Here is a 27,153-nt window from a genome sequence, read left to right as displayed (position 1 = left end):
GTTCAGAATTAGAGGACATGAAAAAAATCAATAGGGGACAACAAATCTGTCACGTACAACTGAAAGTTGCTCATTATTTATTCAGGAATCCAAATTATTGTGTTATTCCCTTCTCTGCCGCTTCATTTAGTATGCCCTTCCCTCTTCACTATCAAATTATAATTATTTTGAGCAAATACTGTCTATAGGAACATTTTCATAGCAGATTAGGCTTATCCAAGTAAGTGCTGTCCCACACCTTCTCCCTGTCTTTTGCATCAATACTGGTGTTTGTATGAGTCCTCAGGGAGCTGGTCTAAGCGTTATGCCAGGAGAGAAGGTCACTCAGGCAAAAAAAAGTCATCTGCTGAATCTAATTGAAAGGACCAAACAACTGTCAGGTTTACTGCAAAGTAGTAAGATGATGGAAGGAGTGTGCAGTTCGATGAAAGTGTAACCTAAGCATCTCTTTCTATAGCATGGTGCCTGAACGGATCCCTGACCCCAATTTATACCTCTACCACAGAATAAGATGAAGAGAAAAATCAGACTGAAAAATGGCTTTACAAAACATTTTGAGGGAAAGGACTAGTCCACTATTAAATACAAAAGCATAAACAAAATAATACTGAAAAGTGGAGCATCTTTGCTAAAATGTGTACACGATTAATAGCAAATGAGGTCGTTAGCTAAATAAGTCTTAACAAGACAGGAATTGTTGAGAAGGAAGTATAATAAAAATGAGATTACAGATTTAGACAAATTATTATTCAAAACAACTTCACTTCAGAGCCCTTCAAGAAGAGAAGCAGCTGAAAAAAACTCTCTGAACTTTTAGTAACTATCTTCAAAAGTTTAAGGAAATTAAGAAAAATCCCAAGAGAATTAGAGAAGGAAAACACGACCAGTGCCTAGACTACAAAACGGGGGGGGGACGACCCCAAGCCTTAAAAATCTCAAGCAATAACTTAGTATTTAACTTAGACGCCTGCAAAGACTACAAAATTACAAACCAAAATAAAAAACAGATGTAGCTATTCTCAGATGATCCACAACCGATTTTTAATCAATTTCTAATCCTTAGTTAAAAAAATGGAACCTTACCAATGGGTCTTAGCATTCCTGTATTTCTATAGGTTCTGTTATTTAATAGGTTATCAAGCCCCAGCCCCAGACATCCATTATAAGTAAAGTCTCCTGTAAAATTTATACTTAATGGCTTTTGACAAAACAGACTCTTGCGTATTTACACTTTTATCTCTGCGTCTCTCAATTAAGGTTACTATGTTCCTGTGAAAAGTAGTTACATACTTTACTGTGAGGTACAAATTCCTCCATCATTTTCTTTAAAGGATTTTCATAATCCACAATCATCTGGCCAAGGCGTGGATATTCTCTGTCACTAAAAGCAACAACAAAAAATTGACTCAGGCATAGTTGTTATTATTATTATTATAATACACACTTCCTACAAAACAGATTTTTTACCTTGCTCCATGCGTCATTTCATGGGCATAGTTATACAATCCAATGATAGCCTTCCTTTCTTCAATTCGAGACAGCAATATCATTAGAGTTGTGTAGGTTATAATCAAATCTAGGTAGTTCTTTGTTAAATCGAAGTTTACAGTCTAGAGATAAAAACCAGTAAGTTATCATTCCAAAACTTTCAGAAACAAGGATAAAACTTTTTTCTTACCTTTCCACCAATTTTCAGGGTTTTTTTAGATAAAATGGACTGTCTTGATCAAAGTTTTTGTCTGTCTGCAGACAGACTTTGTATCATCTTAATTGATTCACTCAAATCCCCAGAACTGTGTATTCATGAAAGCCAGCATGCAAATCAATCTTTAGAGGCTCAAGTGTCACAGGTTAGCTGACAGATAGGAAAACTTTTCTTGGCTGTTACTAAGCAGTCAACAAGTGCCTTGGCCTGTGAACTATACTTTAATAAGACTCTCTAGTGTAAAAAAGCTAGCACATATCCCACTGGCCTGCTAAGATCATTCCATAGGATATACACCTGCTCCTCTTCCATAGCATGAAACTAAGTCAGCCAAAATTTAGATTAATGACTAAAACTAGCAACATTAGAAAAAAAAGCTGAAACAAAAAAGAAATGGTGTTTGAGGTTTTGTTTTGAGGTTTCTTTGGTGTTTAGTGTTTTTGGTTGGTTGGTTGGTTTTTTTAAATGTAACACTTTTAGCTGCTTTTGTACTTGCTTTAGCCAACACCAGAAGTGACCTCCCTGCATATCTCTTGGATGGACAGCAGTAATATTCCTGTTTTGTAAGCCTACATGGCTTAAGCATGTAGATGATAGTAAACCTCTAAGAATAAACCTGCAGATACAATAAACCAAAAATTACAGAAATATTTGTATGCCTGGTAACAGACAATGCTGTTACTGTTGTCCATAAGTAGCCCGTTTGAAATGGTCTATCTTCTGATTTCAAGCTATTTATAAAAAGTTAGAGATCTGAAGATTACAGTAGCTTTATTTATCTTTCATTTATAACTAGAGATGTCACATTTCTTGGGCTAACATAAATAAGTCCTTCTAATTCTCCACACAGGACTCTGATTAGAATAATTTTTAAGCGATATTTGAAAGTTTAAACCCAGAAACTTACAATATCAAAGAAGACTTGGCAAACATCAATAGTGTTCAGCAGCTCACAAACATGGTCCTTAATAAAAAAAAGGAACAATTTCAGTTTAAAAAGATCTCAGTAAATCACTTTACTGTGCTTAGTGATAGAGATTAATTTTATTTTTTTTAAAGAACAGAGATGTAAGCTCATCTATTTCATTATATAGTTATTTCATAAATAAAAAGACAGAAACCTGATGTCGCAGAACAACTGACGTATTTGCAATACCTTACCTTAAATTCCATAACATCAACAAAAGTGAAGTAGTATAATGCCAGGTTCTTCAGAATCTCTGATTTTTCTTTCTGGAGCTGAGCAAGCTGTTGCTAAAAGAGAAACAAATATGCAGAGTGTTCTTAGAAGATCTTGAGAAGACTGCTGAAAAATAATACCTGTGAAGTGCAGAGTAACCACCAGGCTATGCAAAGAAGCCTTAACATGTTTTTATAAGACTGAGGTTCTGGGTGTCTCAAATACACACAGAGTTCCCAGAACAGATAATTTTTAACAGCTGCCGACTATACTTTGAAGGTAAAAGTAAAATTAGTACACATTAGTACCAAAGTCATATTGTTTAGCTCAGCTAGAGATGAAAATGGGTAGTTAGGAAAACAGTGTTATCATATGTATATCATATGTATAATTAGCAAAAGCAGAACAGTACGTGAGCACAAATCAGTATGACAAAAAAAAAAGACGACGACGTTACTTGAGGTGGGAGAAAAGAAGGTGGCAGGTTACAAACTTTACTACAGAAAAACATTATGCTTTTAAATTCTGAACTTACCAAAAAGAATATCCAGGCAAAGCCACGTTAAGCATGCAAAATAAAATGTAGATACAAACATAAAATACAGTAACGGTTCTTTGACCAGTTCCATATAAACACAATAATACATTCAAACAAAAGCAACAAAATAAAGAAACAAAAAAGAAGCAAAACACTAGCATTAGACACTGGTGGATAAAATGAAAGAGGCAAAGGTGAATACAAAGGCATAAAATAGTTCACATGGATTTTATTTTTTTAAATAGACAATGACATATCGTTTAATCTCCATTTTGCTAGAGGAACCAGACAGTCCACTTAAACAATTAAGAACACCAAAAAACCCTGCAATTTTTACTGAACAGCCATTCTATTTATCTATGTATTGCAGTCTCGCAGCACTGTAAGAATCCAATTATTTAACTTGCAATATCCATCTACTAATTAAGTCTCTTTCCTGATATATGAATTGAAATGAGTTAAGCAGTCATGACGCTCAATATGAAAAAGTGCCCTCCAAAGAGCTGCAAGATTTTAAATTAAAGACTGATCAAGTTAAATACAATTTTCTTCTCAGCAAGAGCAATCAATTATAAGAATGATTAAATAAATTGTTTCAAATTGGTTAGCTTATTTTCATATGAGAGGTTAGAACTGAATACACTTTATCTCCCTCCCTGTTCTGTGTTCTCAGTTTTATGTAAAGCACATTCCTCTAAATTCGAAAAATTTAGACTGCCTGGACCACTGCACCATATGTAAGATAATTTTTGCTTCTTTCCTCTGAATTTTTAGAGGCAATTATGATTTTTAGAAGCCTTGAGCCGTAAGACTTCCATTATAGCCAAGGAAGATAGGCATTTACAGAGTTATGAGCAAACTGTAGTGGCTACATTATAAAACCACTCCTGCCTACTCTTAAACCAGAGCAAAGAATTTAACCTTGAAGGTCTGACTTTGAATACCTGCCCTATATAATATTTAAGTTTCTTTCACATAGTCATCAGCTTGGACTTAAATAACAAATGTGTGCAAGTACACGTGTTTATTTTGTAACTTCTGATAATCTCATGCACTAGGAAATAGGTTATTTCGATTTAAACTGCTGCTGTACAAAATCTGTTTTCAAACTAAGTCCTATGAATTGTATTTTGATCCTCAGTATGAATTCGCTACTACCTTTCCCACTGTGTACCTTAAACATTAAGTGCCTCATGCTCAGAGAATGAAGCATCCAGCACCATCATACGCAGAGTCTGGACCTCCTGCAGGTCTGCACAGCTCCAGCAAACCTTTGGGCCCACTTGCATCTATACTCAGGACCTTCCCAGAGGAAAGAGCACTCCATACTTTCGGAGCTGCTTCGTCAGTCAACAGTTGCTACACGATGAACATTCATCGCCTAAGATGCTTGGTTTTAATCTTCACCCTGTCGTTTAAACTACTTATTGCAAATTATTCGTTTTTAAAACACCAAGCAGAAATAAGGTTTGTTTCTGTGCAACTAACACAAGCATGCATTGGATGAACTCGAGTTGTTTCATGATTTTTCAGGAACAGACCACATGCTATCATTCAGAAATAGGAATAATTCTTGTGCAGAAAGAAGACAAAATCAAAACCCACATTACAACTGCACATATGCTTTAACAACTTTTTCTTACCGCAATCCTAACTCACACAAAACAAGGTGCAATGCTAAGGGAGACTATCAAGATTATGTATAGGTTGTTGTACACAACACCTATGTTTGGTATAACAAATAGCAACTGAGTGTCCACTTCTGGAGGATATGACAATTTCAAAGCCACACCACCGTTTGGGCGACAATACATGAAGTGGGGAGATATGGCAAAAAGGGAGATGGTTCAGGGAACTATAGCTGCAAAATAAATAATCTTTTTTCAGTAACTCTGCGAAGCTGTACATTAAATAAGAGAATGTAGGGAGGTATCCATTACACTCAGCCAAGACCTAAGGAATCACTGCTGTGCACTGTTAACATTGTTACCTGTATTCCCAGAAATATTTATACTTAAACGATGCTAAAACTTTTATACAGAGTTCAGGTGATCTTTCTTCAAACTCTGAGTGTTGAGGGTGTAAGCAAACTTTTTTTTTAAATATTAGTATCAAAGTAAAACCATGTATCAACTCTAATCGCTGTTAAATTAGTATGGTGCAAACAGTGCAATTCATCCAGCACAGCCTGATCAGCGATGTTTAGAAGTATAGCTTACCGCATGAAGGGTCTTGGATGTTTACTTGCATTTTTATAGCTCAGGAATGTGGGTGGAGGTCTTTCCACACCCACTGCAACAAAACTTTCCATTACTAATTTCCTAACAGCTGTTAAGAAATATCTGGTGCTACATCGTTTTGTATTTGCTTTGAGGCTTTTTTCCTTAGCCTGCAATTCCATTTATTAGCTAACATTTCTGTTTCCAATATTCAACAGAAATTTTAAAGTAGGATAAGCTGAAGAAATAACTTAAAACATTACTACCATCAAAAGATTATTTTCACTATAGCTAACCGTGCCTTGTTGATTGGTTAGATATAAGTGTTTTATTTATTCTTAAAGTACCTGAAGTACAAATCACATGAACAAGAACAGTATTTTTGTTTAACAAGGTGAAGTAAATTTAAGACATATGAAAAGCTGTAGGAGTTTTAATATAACAGGATAAAAAAAAAAAGAAATAATTTATCTAAAATAATTTATTATTAACAAAATACCACACCTCCAATCACATTTGATTATTCATAAATCAGGATTTTAAATATCAGAGAATGAAGCTGACACTTTGTCAAGTACGTTATCTACAAGAGAAGGAACTGATCTTTACCAAGTTGTCTTGTGCTTTTCCTTCTTCATATTAAACCCCCCAAATCTTTACACAACTGATTATATACATAGAGAATGCACATTAAAAGAAGCAAAAAGCAAATCAGCAAATGCAAGACAGCCTCATTTAATGCTCACATGAACACAATGGCTCAGAGACAAGCAAGTACTGGCACAGATGCCAGCAGAATAACAACGTGAATAAACACGAATTTAATATGAAGACACAGGAAAAATATGAGACAACTGGAACAGGTTGTTCAGACAGAGAGTTTTACATGTGGAGAACCAGAGGATAACTGTAGTTCTGTAACTATTTTATCATATTTGTTTGACTACTGGCAGTACTATGTGAATGTCTTATTTCAAGAGCCATGAATAGACAACAGGTAGGGGAATTTTCTCCTCCTTCTATCAGTGTGATATTTTTCCTGCAAGTATGACCATTAAACACTTATATTTGGTTTCTACAAACCGACACCGCAGGTATTACAATGTCCTCAGAGAAAATACTATCAACTTAATCTTACTAGCTGAAATATAAGCCCCAAAAAGCAGTATTACAAATTCTAAAGGTTAAAATTCTTGGGATAGGGGTAAATAATCACTGTCGGCATTCTTAATGTCATTTATTACACTCACTATGCTTGCTACCTGTAGAGTCTTTAAGGGAAGATTTTTAAAATTCAACTCGTGAACAAAGTTCTGTGTCTACAATAATGGTGGGGAGAGAGACAAGGATCTAATTAAATTAGGGAAATGAGTTTTAAATTCTGTAATCTAACTGTAGAATGATGGATGTGTCCTTGGTTTTGTTATTTCAAATTAAAAGCAGCCGCTGAAGTGACATGCTGCATATAAAAAGATGCAATAGAATATTTAACTTGTTTACTAACTAATGTTTCTACTGCAAGATCTATTTTTGGTTTCTTTTCAAGTTCCTAGCGCTAAGTTAACTCTTTTGAAAAGGAAATGGCCACCCATGACCCTCCACAACTGTTACTGTCCCCAGGGTTGACCATATTATTAATAATGGCAGACCTACCTGTCAGTCATAAGGAACGGTTTCCCCATTCTCTCACTTTCTTTTACGTAAATGCATACAGCAATTCCTACATTAGGCTCATTACATATTATTGTATCATACAAGCTTTGGCCACAGGTCTCGATATCTCTGATGCAACTATTTCCAAAATATGAGTCCCGTCTGTGCTATTCTATAGATAAAAATGTTTTGGACATATGTCTCTAGCTGCCTGCATAGTTACATTTATGTCATGAAATTATGAAAGAACTATTAATTTAAAATGCATGAAAACTAATTTTGGAATGCCACCTCAGTAGCACCACTTAACTAAAATACTGTGTATTAATGAGGGTTTTTGGTTTCTTTGTTTTTTAATGGCCAAGTTCTTAAGTTGTCAATCATCAAATCGAAAGAGGACTTCAGCTTTAATGGATGAAGAAAACAGGTTAAGTATTACAAACATTCACTCCTTTGCAGGTATTGCATACGCTATTAAGCAACAAGAGTGAGAACATGACTAGTTTGCTTTATCTTGGCAAGTGACTCGTAGGGACTGGTTTGACTTGGATCAGTGTACTACAATAATTTATTACAAATAATGATAAAAAATAAATAGTTTTTGAATGCTACTCCATCTCATTAATGCACAATCAAGGGTTAAGCCGCAAATATAAACACTGCTGCTGACAGCACTTACAATTTTGAAAAAAGGTAACTTACATTATGACAGTTCTGTTTGGTGAAACATTTTAAAGAGATTTCAAGATTTCACATTACCTTTTGGAATCACTATGAAAAAGGGTTCACTTTCAAATGACTGTTAGGCTGAAAAATTTTACATATTACTCTCTGATTATATTATAGCATAAGTCATTTTAAGCTGCAAAGTCCATCTTATGCAGGCAACGGCTGAAGAGGTCAGACATGCTACTGCACACAAAATCAGAACAGTAGGTATGGTTGTATCAGAGAAAGGCATTAGCAGAGCAATTTCTATTCTGAATGACTTTTAGTAAAAATGAAGATAAAGATCTATTTGTTGCAGATACTTTGCAGTTTCTTTTGAAATAAACTTAGTACATCCTATTCTCAAGCATAAGAAATCTCAACTTCTTGTACAAACCTGAACAGAGGCTAATTAATCATCAGCTGGCTTTACTCATGCAGGGGTATCTCCTGTAAACTAAACTACTGCCCCGGTGAGTATTGGAAAACCAACCTCATTTGCAGTCCCTTTAGCACTGTAAGTTCCTTGAGCAGTAGTGAGTGAAGCTGTACAAGGAAAGCATGGCATCCTCTCAGCTGGCAAAGATTTTAGTCTTCATGGCCAGGAACCCAGTTAGTTTTGTGGTGGAATATAGATAATTGGGTTTTTATTTCTTAAGTAAGCAATAAGGTGTCTGAAAAATCAAGTATCCCAGATAAATGATCTAAAACTCCCAAAAGCTGGGGAAAAATATTTAAGTTTACTGAATTTGGGGCTTTAAGTTACTATGCTTAAGTTAATCTTAAGAAATCAGCTGCCACAGGTGTTAATTACTGGATCGTTTTGTCAAAAGTTTTTTAGAGAAAAAGTATTATCAATACATGAGGGCAGCACAGCTGAGACCCCAATTTTTCCCCTGAAGAGAATTTCTAAATTATCTTCACTAGCACTGTGCAAATTACAATACTAAAAGCTTCATTAGAAACAAGCAAACAAACAAATTACATTTTCCTTTTGCCACTGTACCCCTTGCAGGGGCTGAAAGGAGCACTTCAAAAAGCAAATTATCTGTATTTAGTTAAGTATTTTGAAAAAGACAAATTATTGGAAGCACCTATCACAAATTAAAAATGAAGACTGATTATTAAGAGTGTATTTCAGTAATTTTACTATAAAAGAAAGCATTTAATAAAGTGTTCATTAATGTCTTCTAATAAGCTTTGGTCAAGGAGGTACAGCCACACTGTGTCCAGGACACCTCTCCTACATCCAGCCAACTTGCTGTGCAACCAGCTCACTATGAAGTGAAACTGTGAAAGACACAGTAAGCAGACCAAACATAAATACTGGGATCTAAAAGGAAAAAGCCAACACAAAGAAAAGGTAAATAAAACGTAAAGTGAAATAATTTATATCTACAGATCCTAAACCAGGCACACCACTTGTACTCGACTCTCACGTCATCTTATTTCCAGTCCCTGCTGACATAATATACATATATATATATGCACACATCAGGGAAACAACCCCTCAAAACACTATGTCCTACGAAACTGAATGTGTAGTCAATACAAAACACAGTGGAATCCATATGAACAACACTGAGAAGATAGCTACTAAAAGATTCAGATTAGCAACATGTGGAAAAAAATGAACGTTTCTCCCACTAACCCATACACTTACAAACTTCCGAGTAGTGTTTCAGTGGTCTGCTTACCACGAAGCAATGACTAAGCCTCAACTTCTCCAGTAGACATTTAAAAATATAGGAAGCTTTTCTACAAGGAAATTGCTGAGGAGTCTGAGTAAAAGAAAAACATATGTTCAAGAAAGGAGGCAGATATTCTCACTACTTCCCATATGTGGTGTTTTGGAAAGCAGAAAGGAGGCTAGCTCCACCACACAAAGACACAGAGCTTTACCTGTGCAGGCAGCACATTTTTCAGACCCCACCCACAATCTACCGAAAATAGTCTTTTCTCCCGGCATCTCCAGCTCACCATTGTGAAGTATTTTGTCCTGGTTTTATAACAACATTAAACGTTAGCATTGACTGAGAAAAAGAGAAATTTTTAGGGTTTGGGTTTGGTTTTTTTGTTTTGTTTTTTTTTTTTTTTTGTTTGTTTTTTTTTTGTTTGTTTGTTTTTTTTTTTGAGTTCGGTATTTTCTCTTTGTTTCTCTGCGTTGAGAACCTTGCCTGTACACCTTATTAGAGGATGAGGTCTAAAACCCCTCCAGAAAAATCAGGCTGCTTCTGCATCCCTTACTTTAGAACTTTTCTTCTGAAGCTAGTCAAGAAAATTCAGTAAAAAAAAAAAAAAAAAAATACATGTTACCCTAAGTCAATACTAGCACAATCAGATCACTGGTCTGACCAGAAATGATGGCGCTGTAAATCTTTTGGGAAGCCTTCTCCAATTTAGAAGGCTTTTTCAAAACAAGTTTTAGTCAATTTAAAATAAATATAAATACCAAGGTTTCCCAAACACAAAGATAGATACTTTTTATTATTATACAGTTTCCTTTTCAAATAGGACTCTAAAGTGTTTGTTTCTCACTTTGTCAATCCTTCAAATTATTTGTTTACATACACTTCCCCCTTTGCAGGTATTTCATAAACCATTAAGCAATACTACAGTGCTGGCCAACATCATTAACAGTTGATTTAAGAGCTCAGTCTTCAAACTGCACATTTTCAAGGTTATATGGCTCATGATGGCAATTGGAGAAGAAAGGGCAAGTGTAAGAGATCAGAGGGACTGCCCTAGGACAACGGGAGAGAGTGAGTTATGAACTGATGAGATCCAGGGTTACCTATAATCGATCCTTTGGAAGATTAACTACTTCATTTTATTTTTCAGCCTGATCAGCAAGGATTCATCAGGCATTTCACTTTTGTTCCAACAGCTCAAACTTTTACTCTTGCTACAATATTGAAAATCAGCAATTGTCAGACATCACTCTAGTCTGAATCAGCATGTCAAACACTGAAGGAGGAACAAAATCAAGAGCTGTGTTTTTTGTGAATAAAGATGTAAAAGCTATCAACAGCAGACATATCAATCATTTGTTTCAAAAGACTAAAAAAAGCAGGCTTTTCAAGATCTGATTACAGCAGTGACTGCTCATACTCATCAATAAAATGTGTTGTTCACTCCTGAGACACAAAACACACTGAATGACGGCACCTGAGAAAAACAAACTAGCAGCTAAAGAATAGGTCAAAAAATCCAAAAAGCAGGCACCACCGTTTCTCTCACTGAATGCAAGCTTGTTTAGCATCATGACCTACTGACATGTCAGTATGTATTTACTAACTGTATCCACAACGCTAAGCTACAGCAACCGCTGCAGTTGAATATACAAAATCCTAAGCACCTCCCTGAAAGGCCGTCCTGGAATTTTTACTGCAAGGAGGAAGCACAGGTTATGATTTCTCAACTATTTCCCCTGTAATAATCCTTCATAATATTTCATTAATTGATGTTTCCATGTTCCAATAAGCTTCTTGCCCTTTTAAATCTCTGATCACCCATTTTGCTACTGAAGGAACTCAGTGGTGTGCCCTCCTAATATACAGTGAGCCGGTTGTCGGCCAGCAGGAGGGAAACAAAGGAAGAGCAAGGAGGGGAACATCTTCCCGGCCAGAAGCCAGATGCTTATGCCTTTTTGAAGCTAAGGTTTACAAACAAAAATTTATCTTACATCAAACTAGAACTTTCTCTGCAGATGACACGATTTTTTTGTCTCATCAGGTATCTGTTACAGGTAAAGGTTTCTTTGGGAAGATACGACACTCTGCAGGAAAACACCTGTAAATAACTAAGACAAGCAAACTGCAGTCAGCTCTGACCGCAGGGAGGGAAACCCCAGCTGCCTGTTGCTAAACCTGAAAGCCCCTACTTTAAACTGCGCTCATACGTAAGGAGGGTAGGCTTTTGATAACTGTGCTTCATAAATACAGGCCTGGCTGGCTCACAGTAAATAAACACAAGGCGATGACAAAACATTATGAGTGTGTCCTATTTTAGAAACTGTGATTGTCAAAATATATCAGTTTAGCTTTGATCTCTTTTCATAAACTTCACAGTACCAAATGCTTAAGTATCTATCATTAGTTAAGCTCCAAATTCACAGTCAACAACTGGAAGACATATAGAGCATACATGCAACTGCATTAAGCAAATTCTATGTACGTAATCTTTTACTTTTAATAGTAGATCTGCCACTGAAGTTTAGAGAATATGGGAGCACTTACCAAACGTGGTTTAAATGGTCTACTTTTTTTTTTTTTACATAAATTTTAAAGAATTTGTCACACTTGTTACTAACGCAATCAAATTCGATACAAAGATGAGCAATATGAAACAGTACAAAACATGTACAAGTTTTAAAGTGAGAAAGCACGTTGTTACTGAAATTGTTTCCTCCATAAGGGATAGCTTTTACCTTTTTTTTTTATTGGTATTACTGGAGACATTACATAGAAATTCTAGATGACATTGTTAAAGAAACTAATTATTCCCACTATTACTACTACCATTCTGCAGAAACCTGAATGCTTAAAGCAAGCCTAAACCTCTCAAGCATACATGCAAGTAGTTGCATGCAGAGAACATGCAAACCCAACACCTACCTCCACCTTCCGCCTTTGGAAAGAAATATAAGGTAAAACAAAAATCTTTCCCTTGACTTTCAAATTGAAACAGAGAAACAAGTGTACATCACCTGCCAAAGCACCTACCTGTAATCTAATAATCTTAATTATCTCTAAAAGGCAACAAAGTCAAATTCAGCCATACTGAATCACTCAGAAGGGTGAAAAATAATTTCCTACTGCAACTGAAGTCACTACATCTGAAGAAGAAACAATTATATTTTTGTACTTTACAAGGTTTCTCCTTACATACTAAAGCATCCTTTATTCCCCCACTTAAGCAGGGACACCTGTAAGGTATGAGCACCTGTAAAGTACAAATACATTTTCCCACTTTGCAGTCAGGTGGCTTTTATCGATCTGCTGTTCAGGTCTCATCACAAATAAAGTTATGCAACTTCCATCTTCTGCAATCAGTCCGGTCACCGAGAATTTCTGCTATCAGGTATGATTTTTTCAAGGATTACTTCCCATTGACAATTCTTTGAAATGGAACAGAAGAGAGCGGGCAGGAAGAAAACCAGAAAATGACCTACCCTAACAAAACCAATCCAGAATTACAATATAACATTCTCTTTTTGGAGACAGTTCTTTCTAAAGTATCCTGTCAGACATTTGAATCAACAACTATATTCCAACTGCAACTGTCACCATCAGCTGCTTTATAAGAACACACAAAACCTCACAGATTTGAGCAACAAGTGCTGAAGGGTATTAAGAAAAATACTTATATAGCCATTTGGTTACTTACATTGTTGTTGCGTGTTTCTACTGCTGGAAACTTCCTGACTATGAATTTGACAGCAGATTCCAGGTTTTTGTCAATAAGATAGGATGGTTTGGCTTTGGGGTCACCACATGCCTATAAAAAAATACAATAAAAGATGAAGTAAAAACACAATCAAAACATCAAAAGCAAAGCGATAGTTGCAAATCTGAAGACAAACTAGAAAGATTCTTATTTTATTTGCTTGTTTTTAGTGAGCAGGTGATAAAATGAAAGGCAAAGTGCAGGGACTGTCACAGCTGAAATATGCAATGGGAAACAGTACAGAGATGCTCTTCTACTGAAAAAGATGCATGGAAATATCAAAGCAGTTAGTGCAGAACAGCAGTGAGGGAAAAAACTCAATCCTAAAAGGAGGAGGAAAAAAATGGTTTCCTTTTAATGCTATTCCTGGTTTGAGGTAGTGTTGTATGCATCTGGAGTTAATAAACTGTTAGAAAATTCAATCATTTCATCATCTGTGGAGGACAGTGCTGGGCACATTACATGATTAAACTATCCTTTGTGAAACAAAACTAGAAGCCCCACCACCAATCTGCATTTCATTTTTCTTTAAGTTGCTGACTGAAAGACAATTTTCCATCCTACAACAAAACCACCAGTACTTGCCTGAAGTATCCTATTTCCTTAGATTAAGAACTCAAGTTTTCTCATTTTCTTTACCCCTACAGTAGCATAGGTTGTGCTTTAAAAGCAGCAATCAAGAAATTTCATTAAATTTTCATCTCAACAGAAGTCACAACTAAGTGTTAGATCTCTTAAATAACTTACGTAGACATACCAGAACAGCTTCTGTGGACAAACGACTGACAAAGCACCTTCTTTTGCCAGCTGCAGTGCATACTGTCAGACACACTACTTCTTCTCAACTACTCTGACTAGCAAGCCATGCTATACCATTCAGTTTGCAGAAACATACTAAAAGCAGCGTTACTTACATGACAAAATTTGTGCTCAAATTGTGTTTTCTCTCAAATATTCATTTAGTTTTATAGTCCTCATAGGGATTTGCAAAGGAGTTTCGTGTCTCATGCAAAACTAAATTACATGCTAGGCGTTTCTACGCAACATAGTGAACTCAAATGACAGCTCATTTAAAAACTTTTCCACATTAATTTCTATGACTGAGTTGTGGACTGTAGAGACAAAAGTCATGGAATATGAGACCGATTCTGAAAGCGGGCAAGCGGGCAAAGGGAAGGTGAAAAGCTTTGCAAACCTTCCAAACTTGTCCTTGCTGGGAAAGCAGTGTAATAAAAAGAGAGAAAAAATTACATATAAACAAATTACTCTTTAAATTCTAAAATATGTTACATTTAAGTGAACTAATACACTATTACCTACATCCAAGAGAACATTATGATCATGTTACTCTAGGCAGCATACTTTCTACTGGATGGTGATTACTCTAATACTCACAAACAACTTTACATATACTTATTAGAATTTTACTATTGTGCAAAGTGCTGCTTATATGCTGAAACATGTAACTTCTAATAGTATTTCCAAACTAAGTTCAGGTAGGGAGAGAAAAAAAGGAGTTAACAAATATCACATGCAACTACAGGGGAAAAAAGGAGAGAAACTCAGTGAAGTTTTACATACCTGAAAAAGAAACGGTAGCCAAGAAAAAAAAAAAAAAAAACACAAAAGAATCATTATTGTAAGTTTCTAAAACTCCTGCCAGCAGTACATGACCATCATGATGTATGGTAACATACTACTCTAATACCAAAACTCTCACATTTGCTAATTTTCTCACAAAAATACTAAATTTTATTAAAATGTCACATCTATAATACTCCAAGAGGAATTTATAAGGAAAATAAATTCAGCAACATCCACATTATCAATTAGATATTAAATAGTTGCTTCGATATTTTCACAGCAGCAAACAACACATGCCACAGAAGACCTATTCGGTACACACTTTAAAGTCTTTACATGATTTCAAAAGCAAAAATTGTACTGTAAATAGGCATCAAAAAAGTAAGCAACGCGCTTCAAATTTACAAAGTCTTAATTAACTAGATGCCACGGGTTTGTCAGAATCTGTGTCAGATTATTTCAATTTTCTGTCCTTGTCGCACATTGTATAATTTTCTCTATTAAAAGGAGGATTACAAGCTAAGAAAACAGCTTAATGGACAACATAGATTTGTGGCCTGTTAAAATCCAGTATGGTTGCTCTTATATAGGAGATAACTGCCACCATTAATTCAGTCTGAACTGAAACATTACTTCCACATACACTCCTTATTTTCCCAGCAACAGATGTTTTTACCCTATAAATCAGCTCTCCAAAACATTTACTAAAAATTATGTTCTACACAAGCCCTTACACACAGATCATTCACACAGAAACAGACGTATGAAAACACTAACATGCACATCCCTCACTGGCTTCAGGAACTCAGTTCCCAGAGGTGATGAATATTATCCTCAGTCTAACTGGCAATCCCCTCGAAGTATTTGAATATGCAATAGAGAGCTTTGCTCCTTCCCGTTGTTTGTTTGCTAACACAACACTGAAAGCAAGTGTCATTATTCCTACTAATAAACTACATAAGATTGATCCACAGATAAGGAAGAAAATTGCTGCAAGATACTAACGGTTAAAGATATCCTTCATACATTACAAAATTCCACTGTCTAAAAAGCTGTACAAGCCTACCTACGTGGACTGAATAGAAAGAGGACAACAGACACCTCAAACGAGTGGGTCAATGCCTTTTCCTTCCCTCTCCCATATTCCACAGCAGCTCAGCACCTTTCTAAAAATTGATATTATTTGATTACTAACTGTTGTTGCATCAATAATTTTCATCCATACTGTTACCTGCATTCAGCATCACATGTAAAACAGCCTATGTAAGCTAAACCCCCCCTAAAATGGCAAACAGACCTACGAAGCTCAAGCTCGCTACAGTTTACTCTAGAAAGTACGAGAGAATGAAAACACAAACCCCAATCCTAGCACTTTCGCACAAGTGTGAAAGCGTGATAAGGCACATAACCAAAATTTTGCACTGTAGAAAGAACACAGACATTGAGGGAAATGGTCTTCGAATATAGATAAGAAAGGTAGCTTTTGCTTTTAATAGCTGTATTAGTCCATACAGAACCCCTTGTCCGTAGGGATAGGAATAGGAAGGAACATCATGGTACAGTATACAAAGATCACTGCCATACACAGCTCTCCAGCATTCAAACAAAATTTGAGAACTAGTCAAATGCAGTAGCCCTTTCTCAATCAGCCTCAGATATGACTTTTCCCCCCCGAAGTAGGCTGCAATTACCTTTTTTCATTTCTTATCTTAAAAGAAAAACCAACAGAATGGCTACAGTTTTTGAGCATTAAAAAGAAATGCAAGAATTAAAAACGTTCTTACTAGTGCAGCATTTATGGAATACAGCTCGGAAGCTATGGGATTCCAGCTGCTTCAGCCCCGAAATACTATACTGAAAGAATCTCCCAGCAGTCATCTCTAAATTCCTTTGTACATACTACACAGCTGTCAAGCAGTTACACTGAAAAAGATGATGCAAAGCTACCATTAGAGACTAATCTATGTAATTAAAAAAAATAAACTAAAAAGGACTCAGATACTGGATTTCTATTAAGTCACACAGCATTTCTTTCCACAGCACTTCAGAATGGTACCCTGCTATGATAAGTGAATGTATTTTCCTGATCTGATTCTATGCATCCAACTCTAACAAGAACATGATTTCTATAGCTAAGAGATTCATTATTCAGAATACATCCATGCTATCGTATGCACAGCCATTAAACTTCAGGTAAGACAGATGAGACAACACGTATTCTTTAGAGATGCTTCACTATGCCATACATTTTGAATTAAAGCAGAGTTTTCCTACCTACCCTACTAATCTAGATAACTAAATTATCATTATTATTAAACAGAATTCAGACTCTATTCTTCACTTGATGCCATTAGGGTCTTCTATACTATTTTCACTTTGAAAATGAAAAATACTACATGGCTTCACTTCCTAGGTTGTACTCATTCAGAAGCAGCCAACAGGAAAATATCCAACAACAAAAACCTGCTTAAGGTCTACATTTAAGATAAGGAGCTTCTAAAGAAGAACACAGAATCCAGTAAAACTGCCTTTGGCCCAGAGTACACCAACATTAAGATACAAAGCAAAGAGACCTTTTCTCCCAATTACAGTTACAGCTATCACCGCAAAAATCAAAGCCTAACATTTTACTTCCTAACTTGAGGACAGAGGATGTTGGAGGAGAAGAAAAAAACAACCAGCAACAAAATTACTACACATATCCAGCTGACGTGACATGAATAAAGGGATGTTTATGTTCAGGTACAATCACTGTCACAAGCCAGTGCCACAGCACAGTATACAGGGTGCAAACTTGCATTTAGAACACCTAAACTGCACTCGTGCCTTTTACATACACCTGCCACGTGCCCTCAAGTAAGAACACTGGGAAATATTACTTGAGTCACATGGTATAGGACGATGAAAAAAAAGCCTAAATATGTTACTGTATTATAGAAATACCTTTTATAGCCTTCTTTTTGTTGCCAAGCCCAACCTATTCCAAATGATGAGCAGGGCTGTTTCCCAGTAAAAGAGGAAGGGGGACATTTGAATCAATCGTTTCATATTTTCATCCCCCAAACTTCCCACATCAGAAGATGATCATAAAACAAGTCATATTTTGCAGCAATTTAACATGTTTTTAGTACTTCAAGAGACCTTGATTTACTGTTACTGCAGACTTGAGATAAAACACTGCTGAGCACAGTTCCACTGGGCTGTGACAACATATACTGAAATAATCTTAGTCAACAAATCACCTCACATTCAAGTTCCATTTACAAATGAATCTGCACTAAACCCCCCTGTGAATTTAATCAGCAAATTGATGGAATTTCAATGGCAGCAAAAAATTTATCATCCCTTGAGTTAGCAACATTCATTAATAAACGGAAATACACTAAGATTTCTTGTATTAAAAAAAATGGGAAAAGCTCCTGTACATACCATTTACAGTTTACTACAGCACATTCTCTTAACACGCAAGAAAGGCATGCACAGTAAAACTGTTCTTCTTCCCTTGTAATAGCTGTGCTAACATATAAACTGTGCTAACATTAAAGACTTCACCCTAAAATGTATCTGTAAGGTTCAATGCCTGGTTTGTGGCCGTGCATCCTACAAATTATACTAAATTACACATGACAGAGAAACATTCAAAGAGACAGGTTCATCATTAACTCCAGATTTCTGTAGGACAACACATTATTTATTCTTTGTTTCTGTCATGCATTTAAAATAATGAGATTACCAACTGAAAATCTCCAACTTTGAAAAAGCAAAACTAGTGAGAAGGAGAGAGGAATAATCAATAAAGAGCTGCTTTGAATAGCAAATATGTAAGGAAATAGTTCATACTACATCTGCCTTAACATCTCTGAAGAAGCCTACCACAACTCTCGTGAGACCCCACCTGGAGTACTGCGTTCAGCTCCGGAGCCCCCTACATAAGAAGCACATGAACCTATTGGAGCGGGCCCAGAGGACGGCCACCAAGATGATCAGAGGGCTGGAGCACTTCTCCTATGAAGACAGGCTGAGAGAGTTGGGGTTGTTCAGCCTGGAGAAGAGAAGGCTCTGGGGAGACCTTATTGCGGCTTCCCAGTACCTAAAAGGGGCCTACAGGAATGATGGGGAGGGACTCTTTATCAGGGATTGTCATGATAGGACGAGGGGTAGCAGTTTTAAACTGAAGGAGGGTAGATTTAAATTAGACATTAGGAAGAAGTTCTTGACTGTGAGGGTGGCAAGACCCTGGAATGGGTTGCCCAGAGAAGCTGTGGATGCCCCATCCCTGGAAGGTTGTTCAAGGCCAGGTTGGATGGGGCTTTGAGCAACCCGGTTTAGTGGGAGGTGCCCCTGCCCATGGCAGGGGGGTTGGAACTAGATGATCTTTGAGGTCCCTTACAACCTAAACCATTCTATGATTCTATGATTTGCTTTGCTGCATTTTAGGTTTTGTGGAAGCCTAAGTTTATTATTAAAAAGGCTGGTCCCAGACAAGCTTTGTGAATGAAGCTTTGTCCCTCCCAATAGCTCCCAGACGCAAGAATTAGTTGGTCACACATGGACAAATTATTACAGTTTAATACTTTTGACGGCTAAAATGCGAATTTCCTACACTAGTACCACTGGGGTAATCTTGTACCGAGTAAGTTACATTACTGATGTTTGCAGTTACATAAATGATACTTCTACAAAAGGTAAACCCGTATTTTGATATATAAACTGTGCTAACAGATTCAGCCAGAACCGTGTTGTTCCCATGATCCAACCAGGATCTGGAATCAGAAGAAAGTCCCCGGTTAACTAATTTTTGGACAGTGTCTATAGGCCTTGGACATACCCAAAATACGGCTTTAAATTATTATAAATTTAACAACAGTTGCACTTTTCATGCACAAAGGTTTAAAAGTTTTAAAGATTTCATATTAATTCAAAATTACAATTAAAGGTGTTAAAAGTTAGTCCAATGTTTCCTAGAGCTAAGCAAGATGTCTTCCTCATCGTTATTATTTGGTATGTCTTGAACCCCAAAGTATATACTTTATTTTAAATCCTAGTGTATCTCTACTCAGAGATCCAACCCATGAAAATGTAAACTCATGTGAAATCAGAAGAAAAGGTGAGAAAGGACCTTGAGAAATTGCATATCCTACTTTCCTGTTCCAAAGCAGGATCAACTGTGTCTGTTGCACCCGGGAGATGTCTGCCAAATCTTTACTTACCGGTCTCCGACAGGCTACATTCAAAAGCATTCTCACTGTCTTTTCCAACATAAAAGATGCTTTTCATTAGGAAGTTCCAAGATGTAAACTGAACTCTTCTCACTACAATTTAATACATCAGTTCTTTATCTCTGTGGCCACACTGAATTGCACAAACTATTCCCCTTCTCTCTACAGCAGTTCCTAAATACTTAAAAACTTTTATCACTTGTTCATTTACTTTAAAAACATCCTCTCATTTTCTTAATAGGTGAAATTTCTGTACCACTCGTCTTTCTTATTATTCTACTCTAGACTTTTTCCATTTTGTCCACATCTTTCTTGAAAAGTGTGTTGAATCAGATACATTTCGGATGAGTCTCAACGCATGCCATGTAGAGCATGCCATGTACTTCCTTTGTCTTCAGACTGTCTTGCTCAAACATTTATAAACTTCACGTCGGCCCTGATTTTTTTTCAGTGAAACTTAGTTGTCTCACATTTGCCCTGGCACGTCCTTAACCTTTCCCAGCTATTTTCTTCACACTTGCTATCTTGTACTTTTCATTTTGTATTTTAAATTTCCCTAAGCACAAAATACCCTACAATAATACTTGCTCAACCACCTCCAAGTTTGTTAGACCATATCTACAATTTGTTAAGCTCAAACTGAGCTCCAGTTAGGTTCTTCATTATTTCTGTAGCTTCTCCCAGTTTCCTATCACCCACTGATTTCATAAGTACACTGTAGTCATCATCTCGGTTGTTAATGCAAAGAGTGACCGGAACCAGAAGTAAGATACACCCAACGAGACCCGGCTGAACTGTGGTCTGGCGATGAGATCTTCATTCCCATTCCCTAATATGGTTATTCAGCTGCTTTCATCATTATAATTTCATCCAGACTGTACTTCCTCAGATTGTTAGTAAGAACAATCAGATGAAGTATGTCAGCAGCCTTGCTTAGGTTAATGTGTAAAATATCTACTAAGTTGTCCATACTAGAGTGACCTGTTACCTTGATGACGAAAGAAATACACTTGGTTTAACAGTCTGTACATTGATAAAGTTACATTGTCCTCTTGGGTTTGTAGCACCTGTTTAAGCACTTGGTTCTACTCATCAAATATGGGGCAGGTGAAATGCAAAGGAAAAAAAAAATGAAGTAATTTCACTGCCACAAAACTTTCCCTAAATATATCTTAATAAAAGAAAGCAAGGCAATGGGAACGCCTTGTCTATTCTGAATCTAAAATGTCAACTGTTGAGACTTTTTAGCTGCATCTCCTCCGCATACAATCTTAGAAATTTCTTGCAACTAAAACTGGATTTGTTTTTATGTCAACACATGGCAGAGCAAATGAACAGGAATTGGGGGAGCAGGTAATGCATATGTGTAAGCAAAGAAACAATGCAAGATAATTCTGTGTGTCTACACTTGATACAAAAGGATAAACCCATCTGGCTTTCTCTCTGTTTATTTTAGAAGATATCATGATATATTTTTATACTGTATAAGAAAGTCTTGTTTCTTTACAAAATTAACTGCTCTTCTCAGTTAAAAAAAAAAAAAAATAGACATGGTATTATCAGTCTGTGTTTCCTTCCTGAGCAAAGGAATTTTTTTTTTTTTTTTTTATTGCCAGCACTGTCTCTAAGTTTGTTTGGGGTTTCCTTCTCCTCTTATCAGCAGGACAGTATTCTGACCTATTCCTCCAAGATCACAAACACAAATAGAACAACATATACTGGCATCTTAACCTCTAAACAATTGCTGACATCTGTCAAGCACTGGCAGCAATACTGCCCCACCCTAAGACACTTCCTGATGACCTGAAGACATCATCTGTTCTTTCCAATACCAAACTTACAACTCAAAACTAGATTATTTGTGAGCTTTTGCTCTCAACTCAAAGCTCCACACTCCAGCACAGAGCTCAGTGTCAAAAGGGTGATCTAATCCTACACCCTTCCAAACTTCAGAGCACTGCAGATTGGAAACTCCTCCATGTTCTGCCAGTCATCTAAGATCTCTCCTGTTTTTCCTGAAGAACCGTTCTAGTGTCTGAGCAGAACAGTACGCTTTATACAACTGGCTTTTACAACTGTGCCCTGTAATGTTGAGAGTGTGTCAAGTCCTCTGCAGTCCAGTTTCGGAGCTTTCGGGATCTTTTTCTTCACCCCAATCTCAGCAGCAGCATAAAAGGCTGGTGAAGTAAGGTTTGACCTCTATTCAGCCTTGGCTGATCTGGTCAACTTATCATCGTTTTACCACATGACACTTGATGCAGTCCTACTCTTTCCCTCACAGCGTATGTCTTCACTTGCTCTTTTGAAAAGAGTATGCACTTAAACTGCTGCAGAAGAGAAAATAAATAGGGAAAATAAAAATGTACCCAGTCTTTAAAATGGCTAACAAGTAACATCCTCAAGACAGGTAAAAATCTAATATTCCCACTATTGGATCTTTAAAGAACTAACTGGCAATTAATCACCTGCTAAATGATTTTAAACTTGGCTTCATACTAAGCTATGTGGTGCTCACAATAGGATTGGGACCACATTTTTGGTTTGGAACAGTAAAGATAAAGTCAGCTAAAGCACCTGCAAATATTTATTCTGTTCCTTATCTGTGACTTCAGTTTGGTTATACAGCTCATATCTAGGAACTGGTTTAAGATTCTCATTTTTCAGACAGTATGTAATCATCAGAGTTGTGAAAGTCACAAGAATTACTGTTGTTAATGACATTTTAAGAAAAAATTTTGCACAAACGTAAAACCTGTATCATGAAGAACAACAGAATATTGCTAGCAAAGCAATTAATGCTAAATAACAGACTCATCATGTTTGAATAACATACACTCTAAATAATTCAAAACCTTAACTTTTATCACTAGCAGTTCTGTTGACAGTAGCACTGCTTCGACATTCATCAAAAAATCACACTCTCTTGATTTGCTCTGGCTATATCTATACTTCAGGTATTTTAAGATGAAATCTCTTATTGCAAATACTTCCCGGTATCCAACAGTTTCACAAACAAAAGACAGGCCCACAGAAAGCAAGATTATTTCTGTGCCACCACTCTTGAACAAAACACTTACTTGCCAATACTGGCAGCATTACACAAAGCTTACCAACACAGTCTCTGTCTGCTCTGAAAGGTAACCACAAAATTCAAGCTTCACCTGAGCCAGAATGGCATGAAAACCACCCTGCTGTCTTTGACTTATAGAGGCTTAGTCATAGGCAAGTAATAATGAAAGAGTTACATGGAAAAGCAATAATAAAATTGCTAGCCTGGATAATCGAGGATAAATTGTTAAAAAGCAGAAGGAACAAACCAGGAGAGAAACTGCAATGGTAAGATTTCCAAGTTCAGGACTACTACTGGTCCCTGTACAAAAGGCAGCTGAAAGCAGCAGGCAAAGGGTCATCCTTTAAAGTAACAACAGCAACAAAAAAATCCACCTCCACACAATGTGAGTTTTGTCTCATCATCCACTATTACTTTAGTAACTCCACTTTTTGTATTTTCCATGTCACTCTCAAAGGCAAAACCCCATACATTCAGTTCTCTATCTTAAAACTAACAACCTTTAAACTATTTCAGAAGACAGTAACAGCACAGAAGGTCAGTAAACAGGAAACGATGAACAATTAACAGCTATAAGCCCAATGACATAAAACCTGAAATTTATATTGGAAGGTGAAGTATAAATATCAAGTTTCTAACTGCTTTTAACAATTTCTGTAATTCCTTGGGAAGTAAAATTGTCCTGCTTTGTTTCTAACAGTCGAGAAAAATCTTAATTCTTTAAAACCTCTACTTCTTAGAGAGCATTTACAGCAATCTGTAAGGCTGCTACACACACTTCACCTCTCACTTCCTCTTATTAAAAAAAGTCTTAACCATTTCCTTTAACCGCAATACCACATATTATGTGGTTATCTCTAGTAACTTGAGTTTCGATATCATCTTCAATGGAGGAAGCCATGAAAGCCTTAAACAGCAGTTTTAGAACTGACTGATTTCAGAGAGAGGAAAAAGTAGGGAAAATAAAAAAAAAAAAAAAAGAGAAATAAAGAAAAATAAAGTGCTCCAAGCAGCCAGCTATGATGCAGCTGGTCTGAAGAGAGATCCACAATAAAATACAGTCATCAATCCTGAGACTTCTGCGGCTCACCATCAGAGCTACCTAGTTACCACTGTCAAGCACTACTCACTGCAGCTTAAGAAAACAATTATTTGAATCAAAAATTACTATATGAATACACAGAGTTGTGTCTGAGACATCTCCAGATTTGCAAAGCCATACATCACACAATAAAAGAACCACTTGAATATGCCTCCTCTCTCTGTATGCAAGACCTATGCAATTTTGGACTCAGTTCATGACATTTGCAGGAAAAACTGGTGCCACCTCCAGTGCTGATACTCCCCTACCGAGAATCTATCCACTTGCATGACTTCACTAACATGAGTAATGGCAGGAGGTACTACCATATGGGCAGACGGACTCAGGACTCTGCCATCTAAACCTACCAGCGGAAATGTGTCTGTAGGCACTGGACTGTTTCATCCTGAGTTAAGTGTCCCCAAACCAGAACACCGGTAACGAAAACAGAGTCTGCACTCACAATTGTCATGACGAGGTTTAATCTTTCATGCCTTGTTTCCTGCCTCCACCCCACAAAGCACGGCTATGCTCAGGCGAAATTTCACTAGCCTGTTTTTCACCTGGTGTACTTCTCTCAAAGCATAACAAGTGCACACACACAAATTACTTCCCCATTTTGATGCTTTTCCCCATAAATAGGGAATTTCTGGTTTGTGTTAGAAGTGTGATTATACTGTTAAAATTAAGCTGAAGCAATTTTCCAACAAACAGAAGTGCAAACTAAAAAGAACCTCACTTCTATATATGGAAAGAGAAGAATTTGCAATAATTAAGTTACAATGCTTTATTTAGAGATCTGCAGAAACACTTAAGTGCACACCAACTACTGACGTTGCTTTGGATCAAGGCTGACTTTGGAATACTGCGGTCATTTGGGTATTTTTCCTGGAAACACTACCTTCATTAAAATCAACATTGCAATTGGTATAGTCAAGTACCCCTTACTACTTTTGGAGTACAAGTCCCCCATATGATCAAAACAACTTGGCAAAACACGTCCTTTAGCTCAGATCCATTAAGCAGGATCATTCCCAACAGAAACTTGGGTTCAGATGTCAGAGCAATCAAGGAACTACCGAAAACTCTCAAACTCCTCCTGCTACTGCTGCAGCGCAGGCCAGGTGAACCCAGCATGCAGAATGGCACAGAAAGTTTAACACGCTAAACCGGCAAAGGTATGCTCATTGCTTGAATGTAAAAACTAATATTTTCTTTGAAATAAGAAAAACCTCTCAGAAATAACAGTGTTCAAGGCAAAGCAATAAAATTCTAACTAATATTCGTGACTGGAAGGGGACTGTGCAGCCGTATGCATTCAGACGGTACACTGCACGTTAGGAAAATTAAGCTGGTGAAGACATGAAGCACCTACAGCAAGGGACGGCCACGAACCAGGCTCTTCCATGTGGGAAAGGAACAGCGATTTCCTTCAGAAGAGAAATTAACTAAGCAGGGAGGCGTAACCCATCCTCTCCCTCGACACCCGGACCCGCAGCTTCCTGCACCGCCGAACCACCTCACCTATGCACACACCGACGTATTCCATCCCGGGAGGGCGGGGAGCGCTCCGGGCCCCCACGGCAGCTTCGCGCATCTGCTCCATCTCACGCCGGAGCTGCTAAGCAACGGCGCGCCTCGAACTTATTGAAATTAAACTTACTAATTTTACCCCAAACCCTTCCCTTCGGTAGCGACGGGTTTCGCAACTCGGCGTGGGAAAGCCCGCGCCGAGCGGCCCACTCCCGGCTCCCGTGACTCACCCACGGCGGGGCGGGAGCGGCTCCGGGCGGCACCGGCTGCCGCGGGGGCCTCGCCGGGCCTACAGGCCCCGCGGCGGGGGGCGCCGGGCCTGCGGGCGCCGCGCAGCGCCGCGCCGGGCCTCCCTCCCCGCCTCCCTCCCGCCAGGTAGCGAGGCGGCGGCCGCCCGGGAAGCCCCGGTCCACTGCCAGCGCCGCCCCCGGGCCCACAGGCGGCGCAGCGGTCGGCCGGGCCGGAGCGCCTGACCGCGGCGGCGACGCGCGGCTCCCACCGCCTCCCCGCCCCTGCCTCTCGGGCCCCGCAGCTAGGCCGCAGCGCGGCCCGGTGAGCCGCAAGCAAGGCGACGGCGGCGGAGCGCCGGGCCGGCCGGGGCCCGGTCAAGCGGCGGGGATCGCGCCGGGGCGGTTCCTCCCCCCGCCTCCCCGCCGGGGCCCCCGCACCTTCTTGATGTTGTAGAGCCGGGTGAGCATGCCGACGCCCCGGTCGTTCAGGATGGTCAGCTTCTCCGCCAGCTTCTGCTGGCTCGGCTGCAGCACCGACCGCGACATCCTGCCCCGCTGCGCTGCACTCCGCTCCGCGTCCCCCGGCCACGGGCCCCGCCGACTCGCAGCCCCGCCGTGGCGCGGCCGCCGGCCCGGCGCTGCCTCCCCCCTCCTCCTCCTCCTCCTCCGCCGCCGCCGCCGGCCTCGCTGGCTGCTGCCTCCGCGGGGCGTGGCCACGGCGGCGCGGCACGGCGCGTGTCACGTGGGCGCGGCTCGCGGCCGCCCCCTGCAGGCCGGCGGCGGCGGCATGACCGGGAGCGGGGTGGCCCGGCTTAGCACCCACCATCCCTTCCCTGCTCGCCTCCAGGCCCGGCTGGTTGCCGCTGGGGAGAGCAGCGGTCCGAGTTCGCGGGGGGGGAATCCGCGTCCGGTAGCGAAGAGCAGCATCTCGGCCGCCGCCGCCCCGGGGCGCTTACATATGGCGGTGGGTCTTTTCCTGGCTGGT

General features: G+C 38.6%; 1 protein-coding gene across 1 annotated transcript in view; it reads right to left on the bottom strand.

Annotated features, from left to right (window-relative positions):
• Positions 1–26,733, bottom strand: part of NCKAP1 (NCK associated protein 1) — a 62,069-nt gene extending 35,336 nt beyond the window's left edge. The window contains exons 1-6 of the mRNA XM_082483211.1: positions 26,607–26,733; positions 13,392–13,502; positions 2,867–2,959; positions 2,613–2,669; positions 1,468–1,610; positions 1,291–1,381 (exon numbers count right to left, since the gene is read on the bottom strand). Coding sequence (XP_082339337.1) covers positions 1,291–1,381; positions 1,468–1,610; positions 2,613–2,669; positions 2,867–2,959; positions 13,392–13,502; positions 26,607–26,714 — 603 coding nt within the window. The 5' untranslated portion in view covers positions 26,715–26,733. The remainder of the gene's footprint in view (positions 1–1,290; positions 1,382–1,467; positions 1,611–2,612; positions 2,670–2,866; positions 2,960–13,391; positions 13,503–26,606) is intronic.
• Between the last annotated feature and the right edge of the window lie 420 nt (positions 26,734–27,153).

The sequence above is a fragment of the Vanellus vanellus genome (genome assembly GCF_965231255.1).
Source record: "Vanellus vanellus genome assembly, chromosome: 5".
Taxonomy (NCBI): Eukaryota; Metazoa; Chordata; class Aves; order Charadriiformes; family Charadriidae; genus Vanellus; species Vanellus vanellus.
The sequence above is the reverse complement of the archived record's forward strand: the minus strand, read 5'-3'. Positions and strand labels throughout refer to the sequence as shown.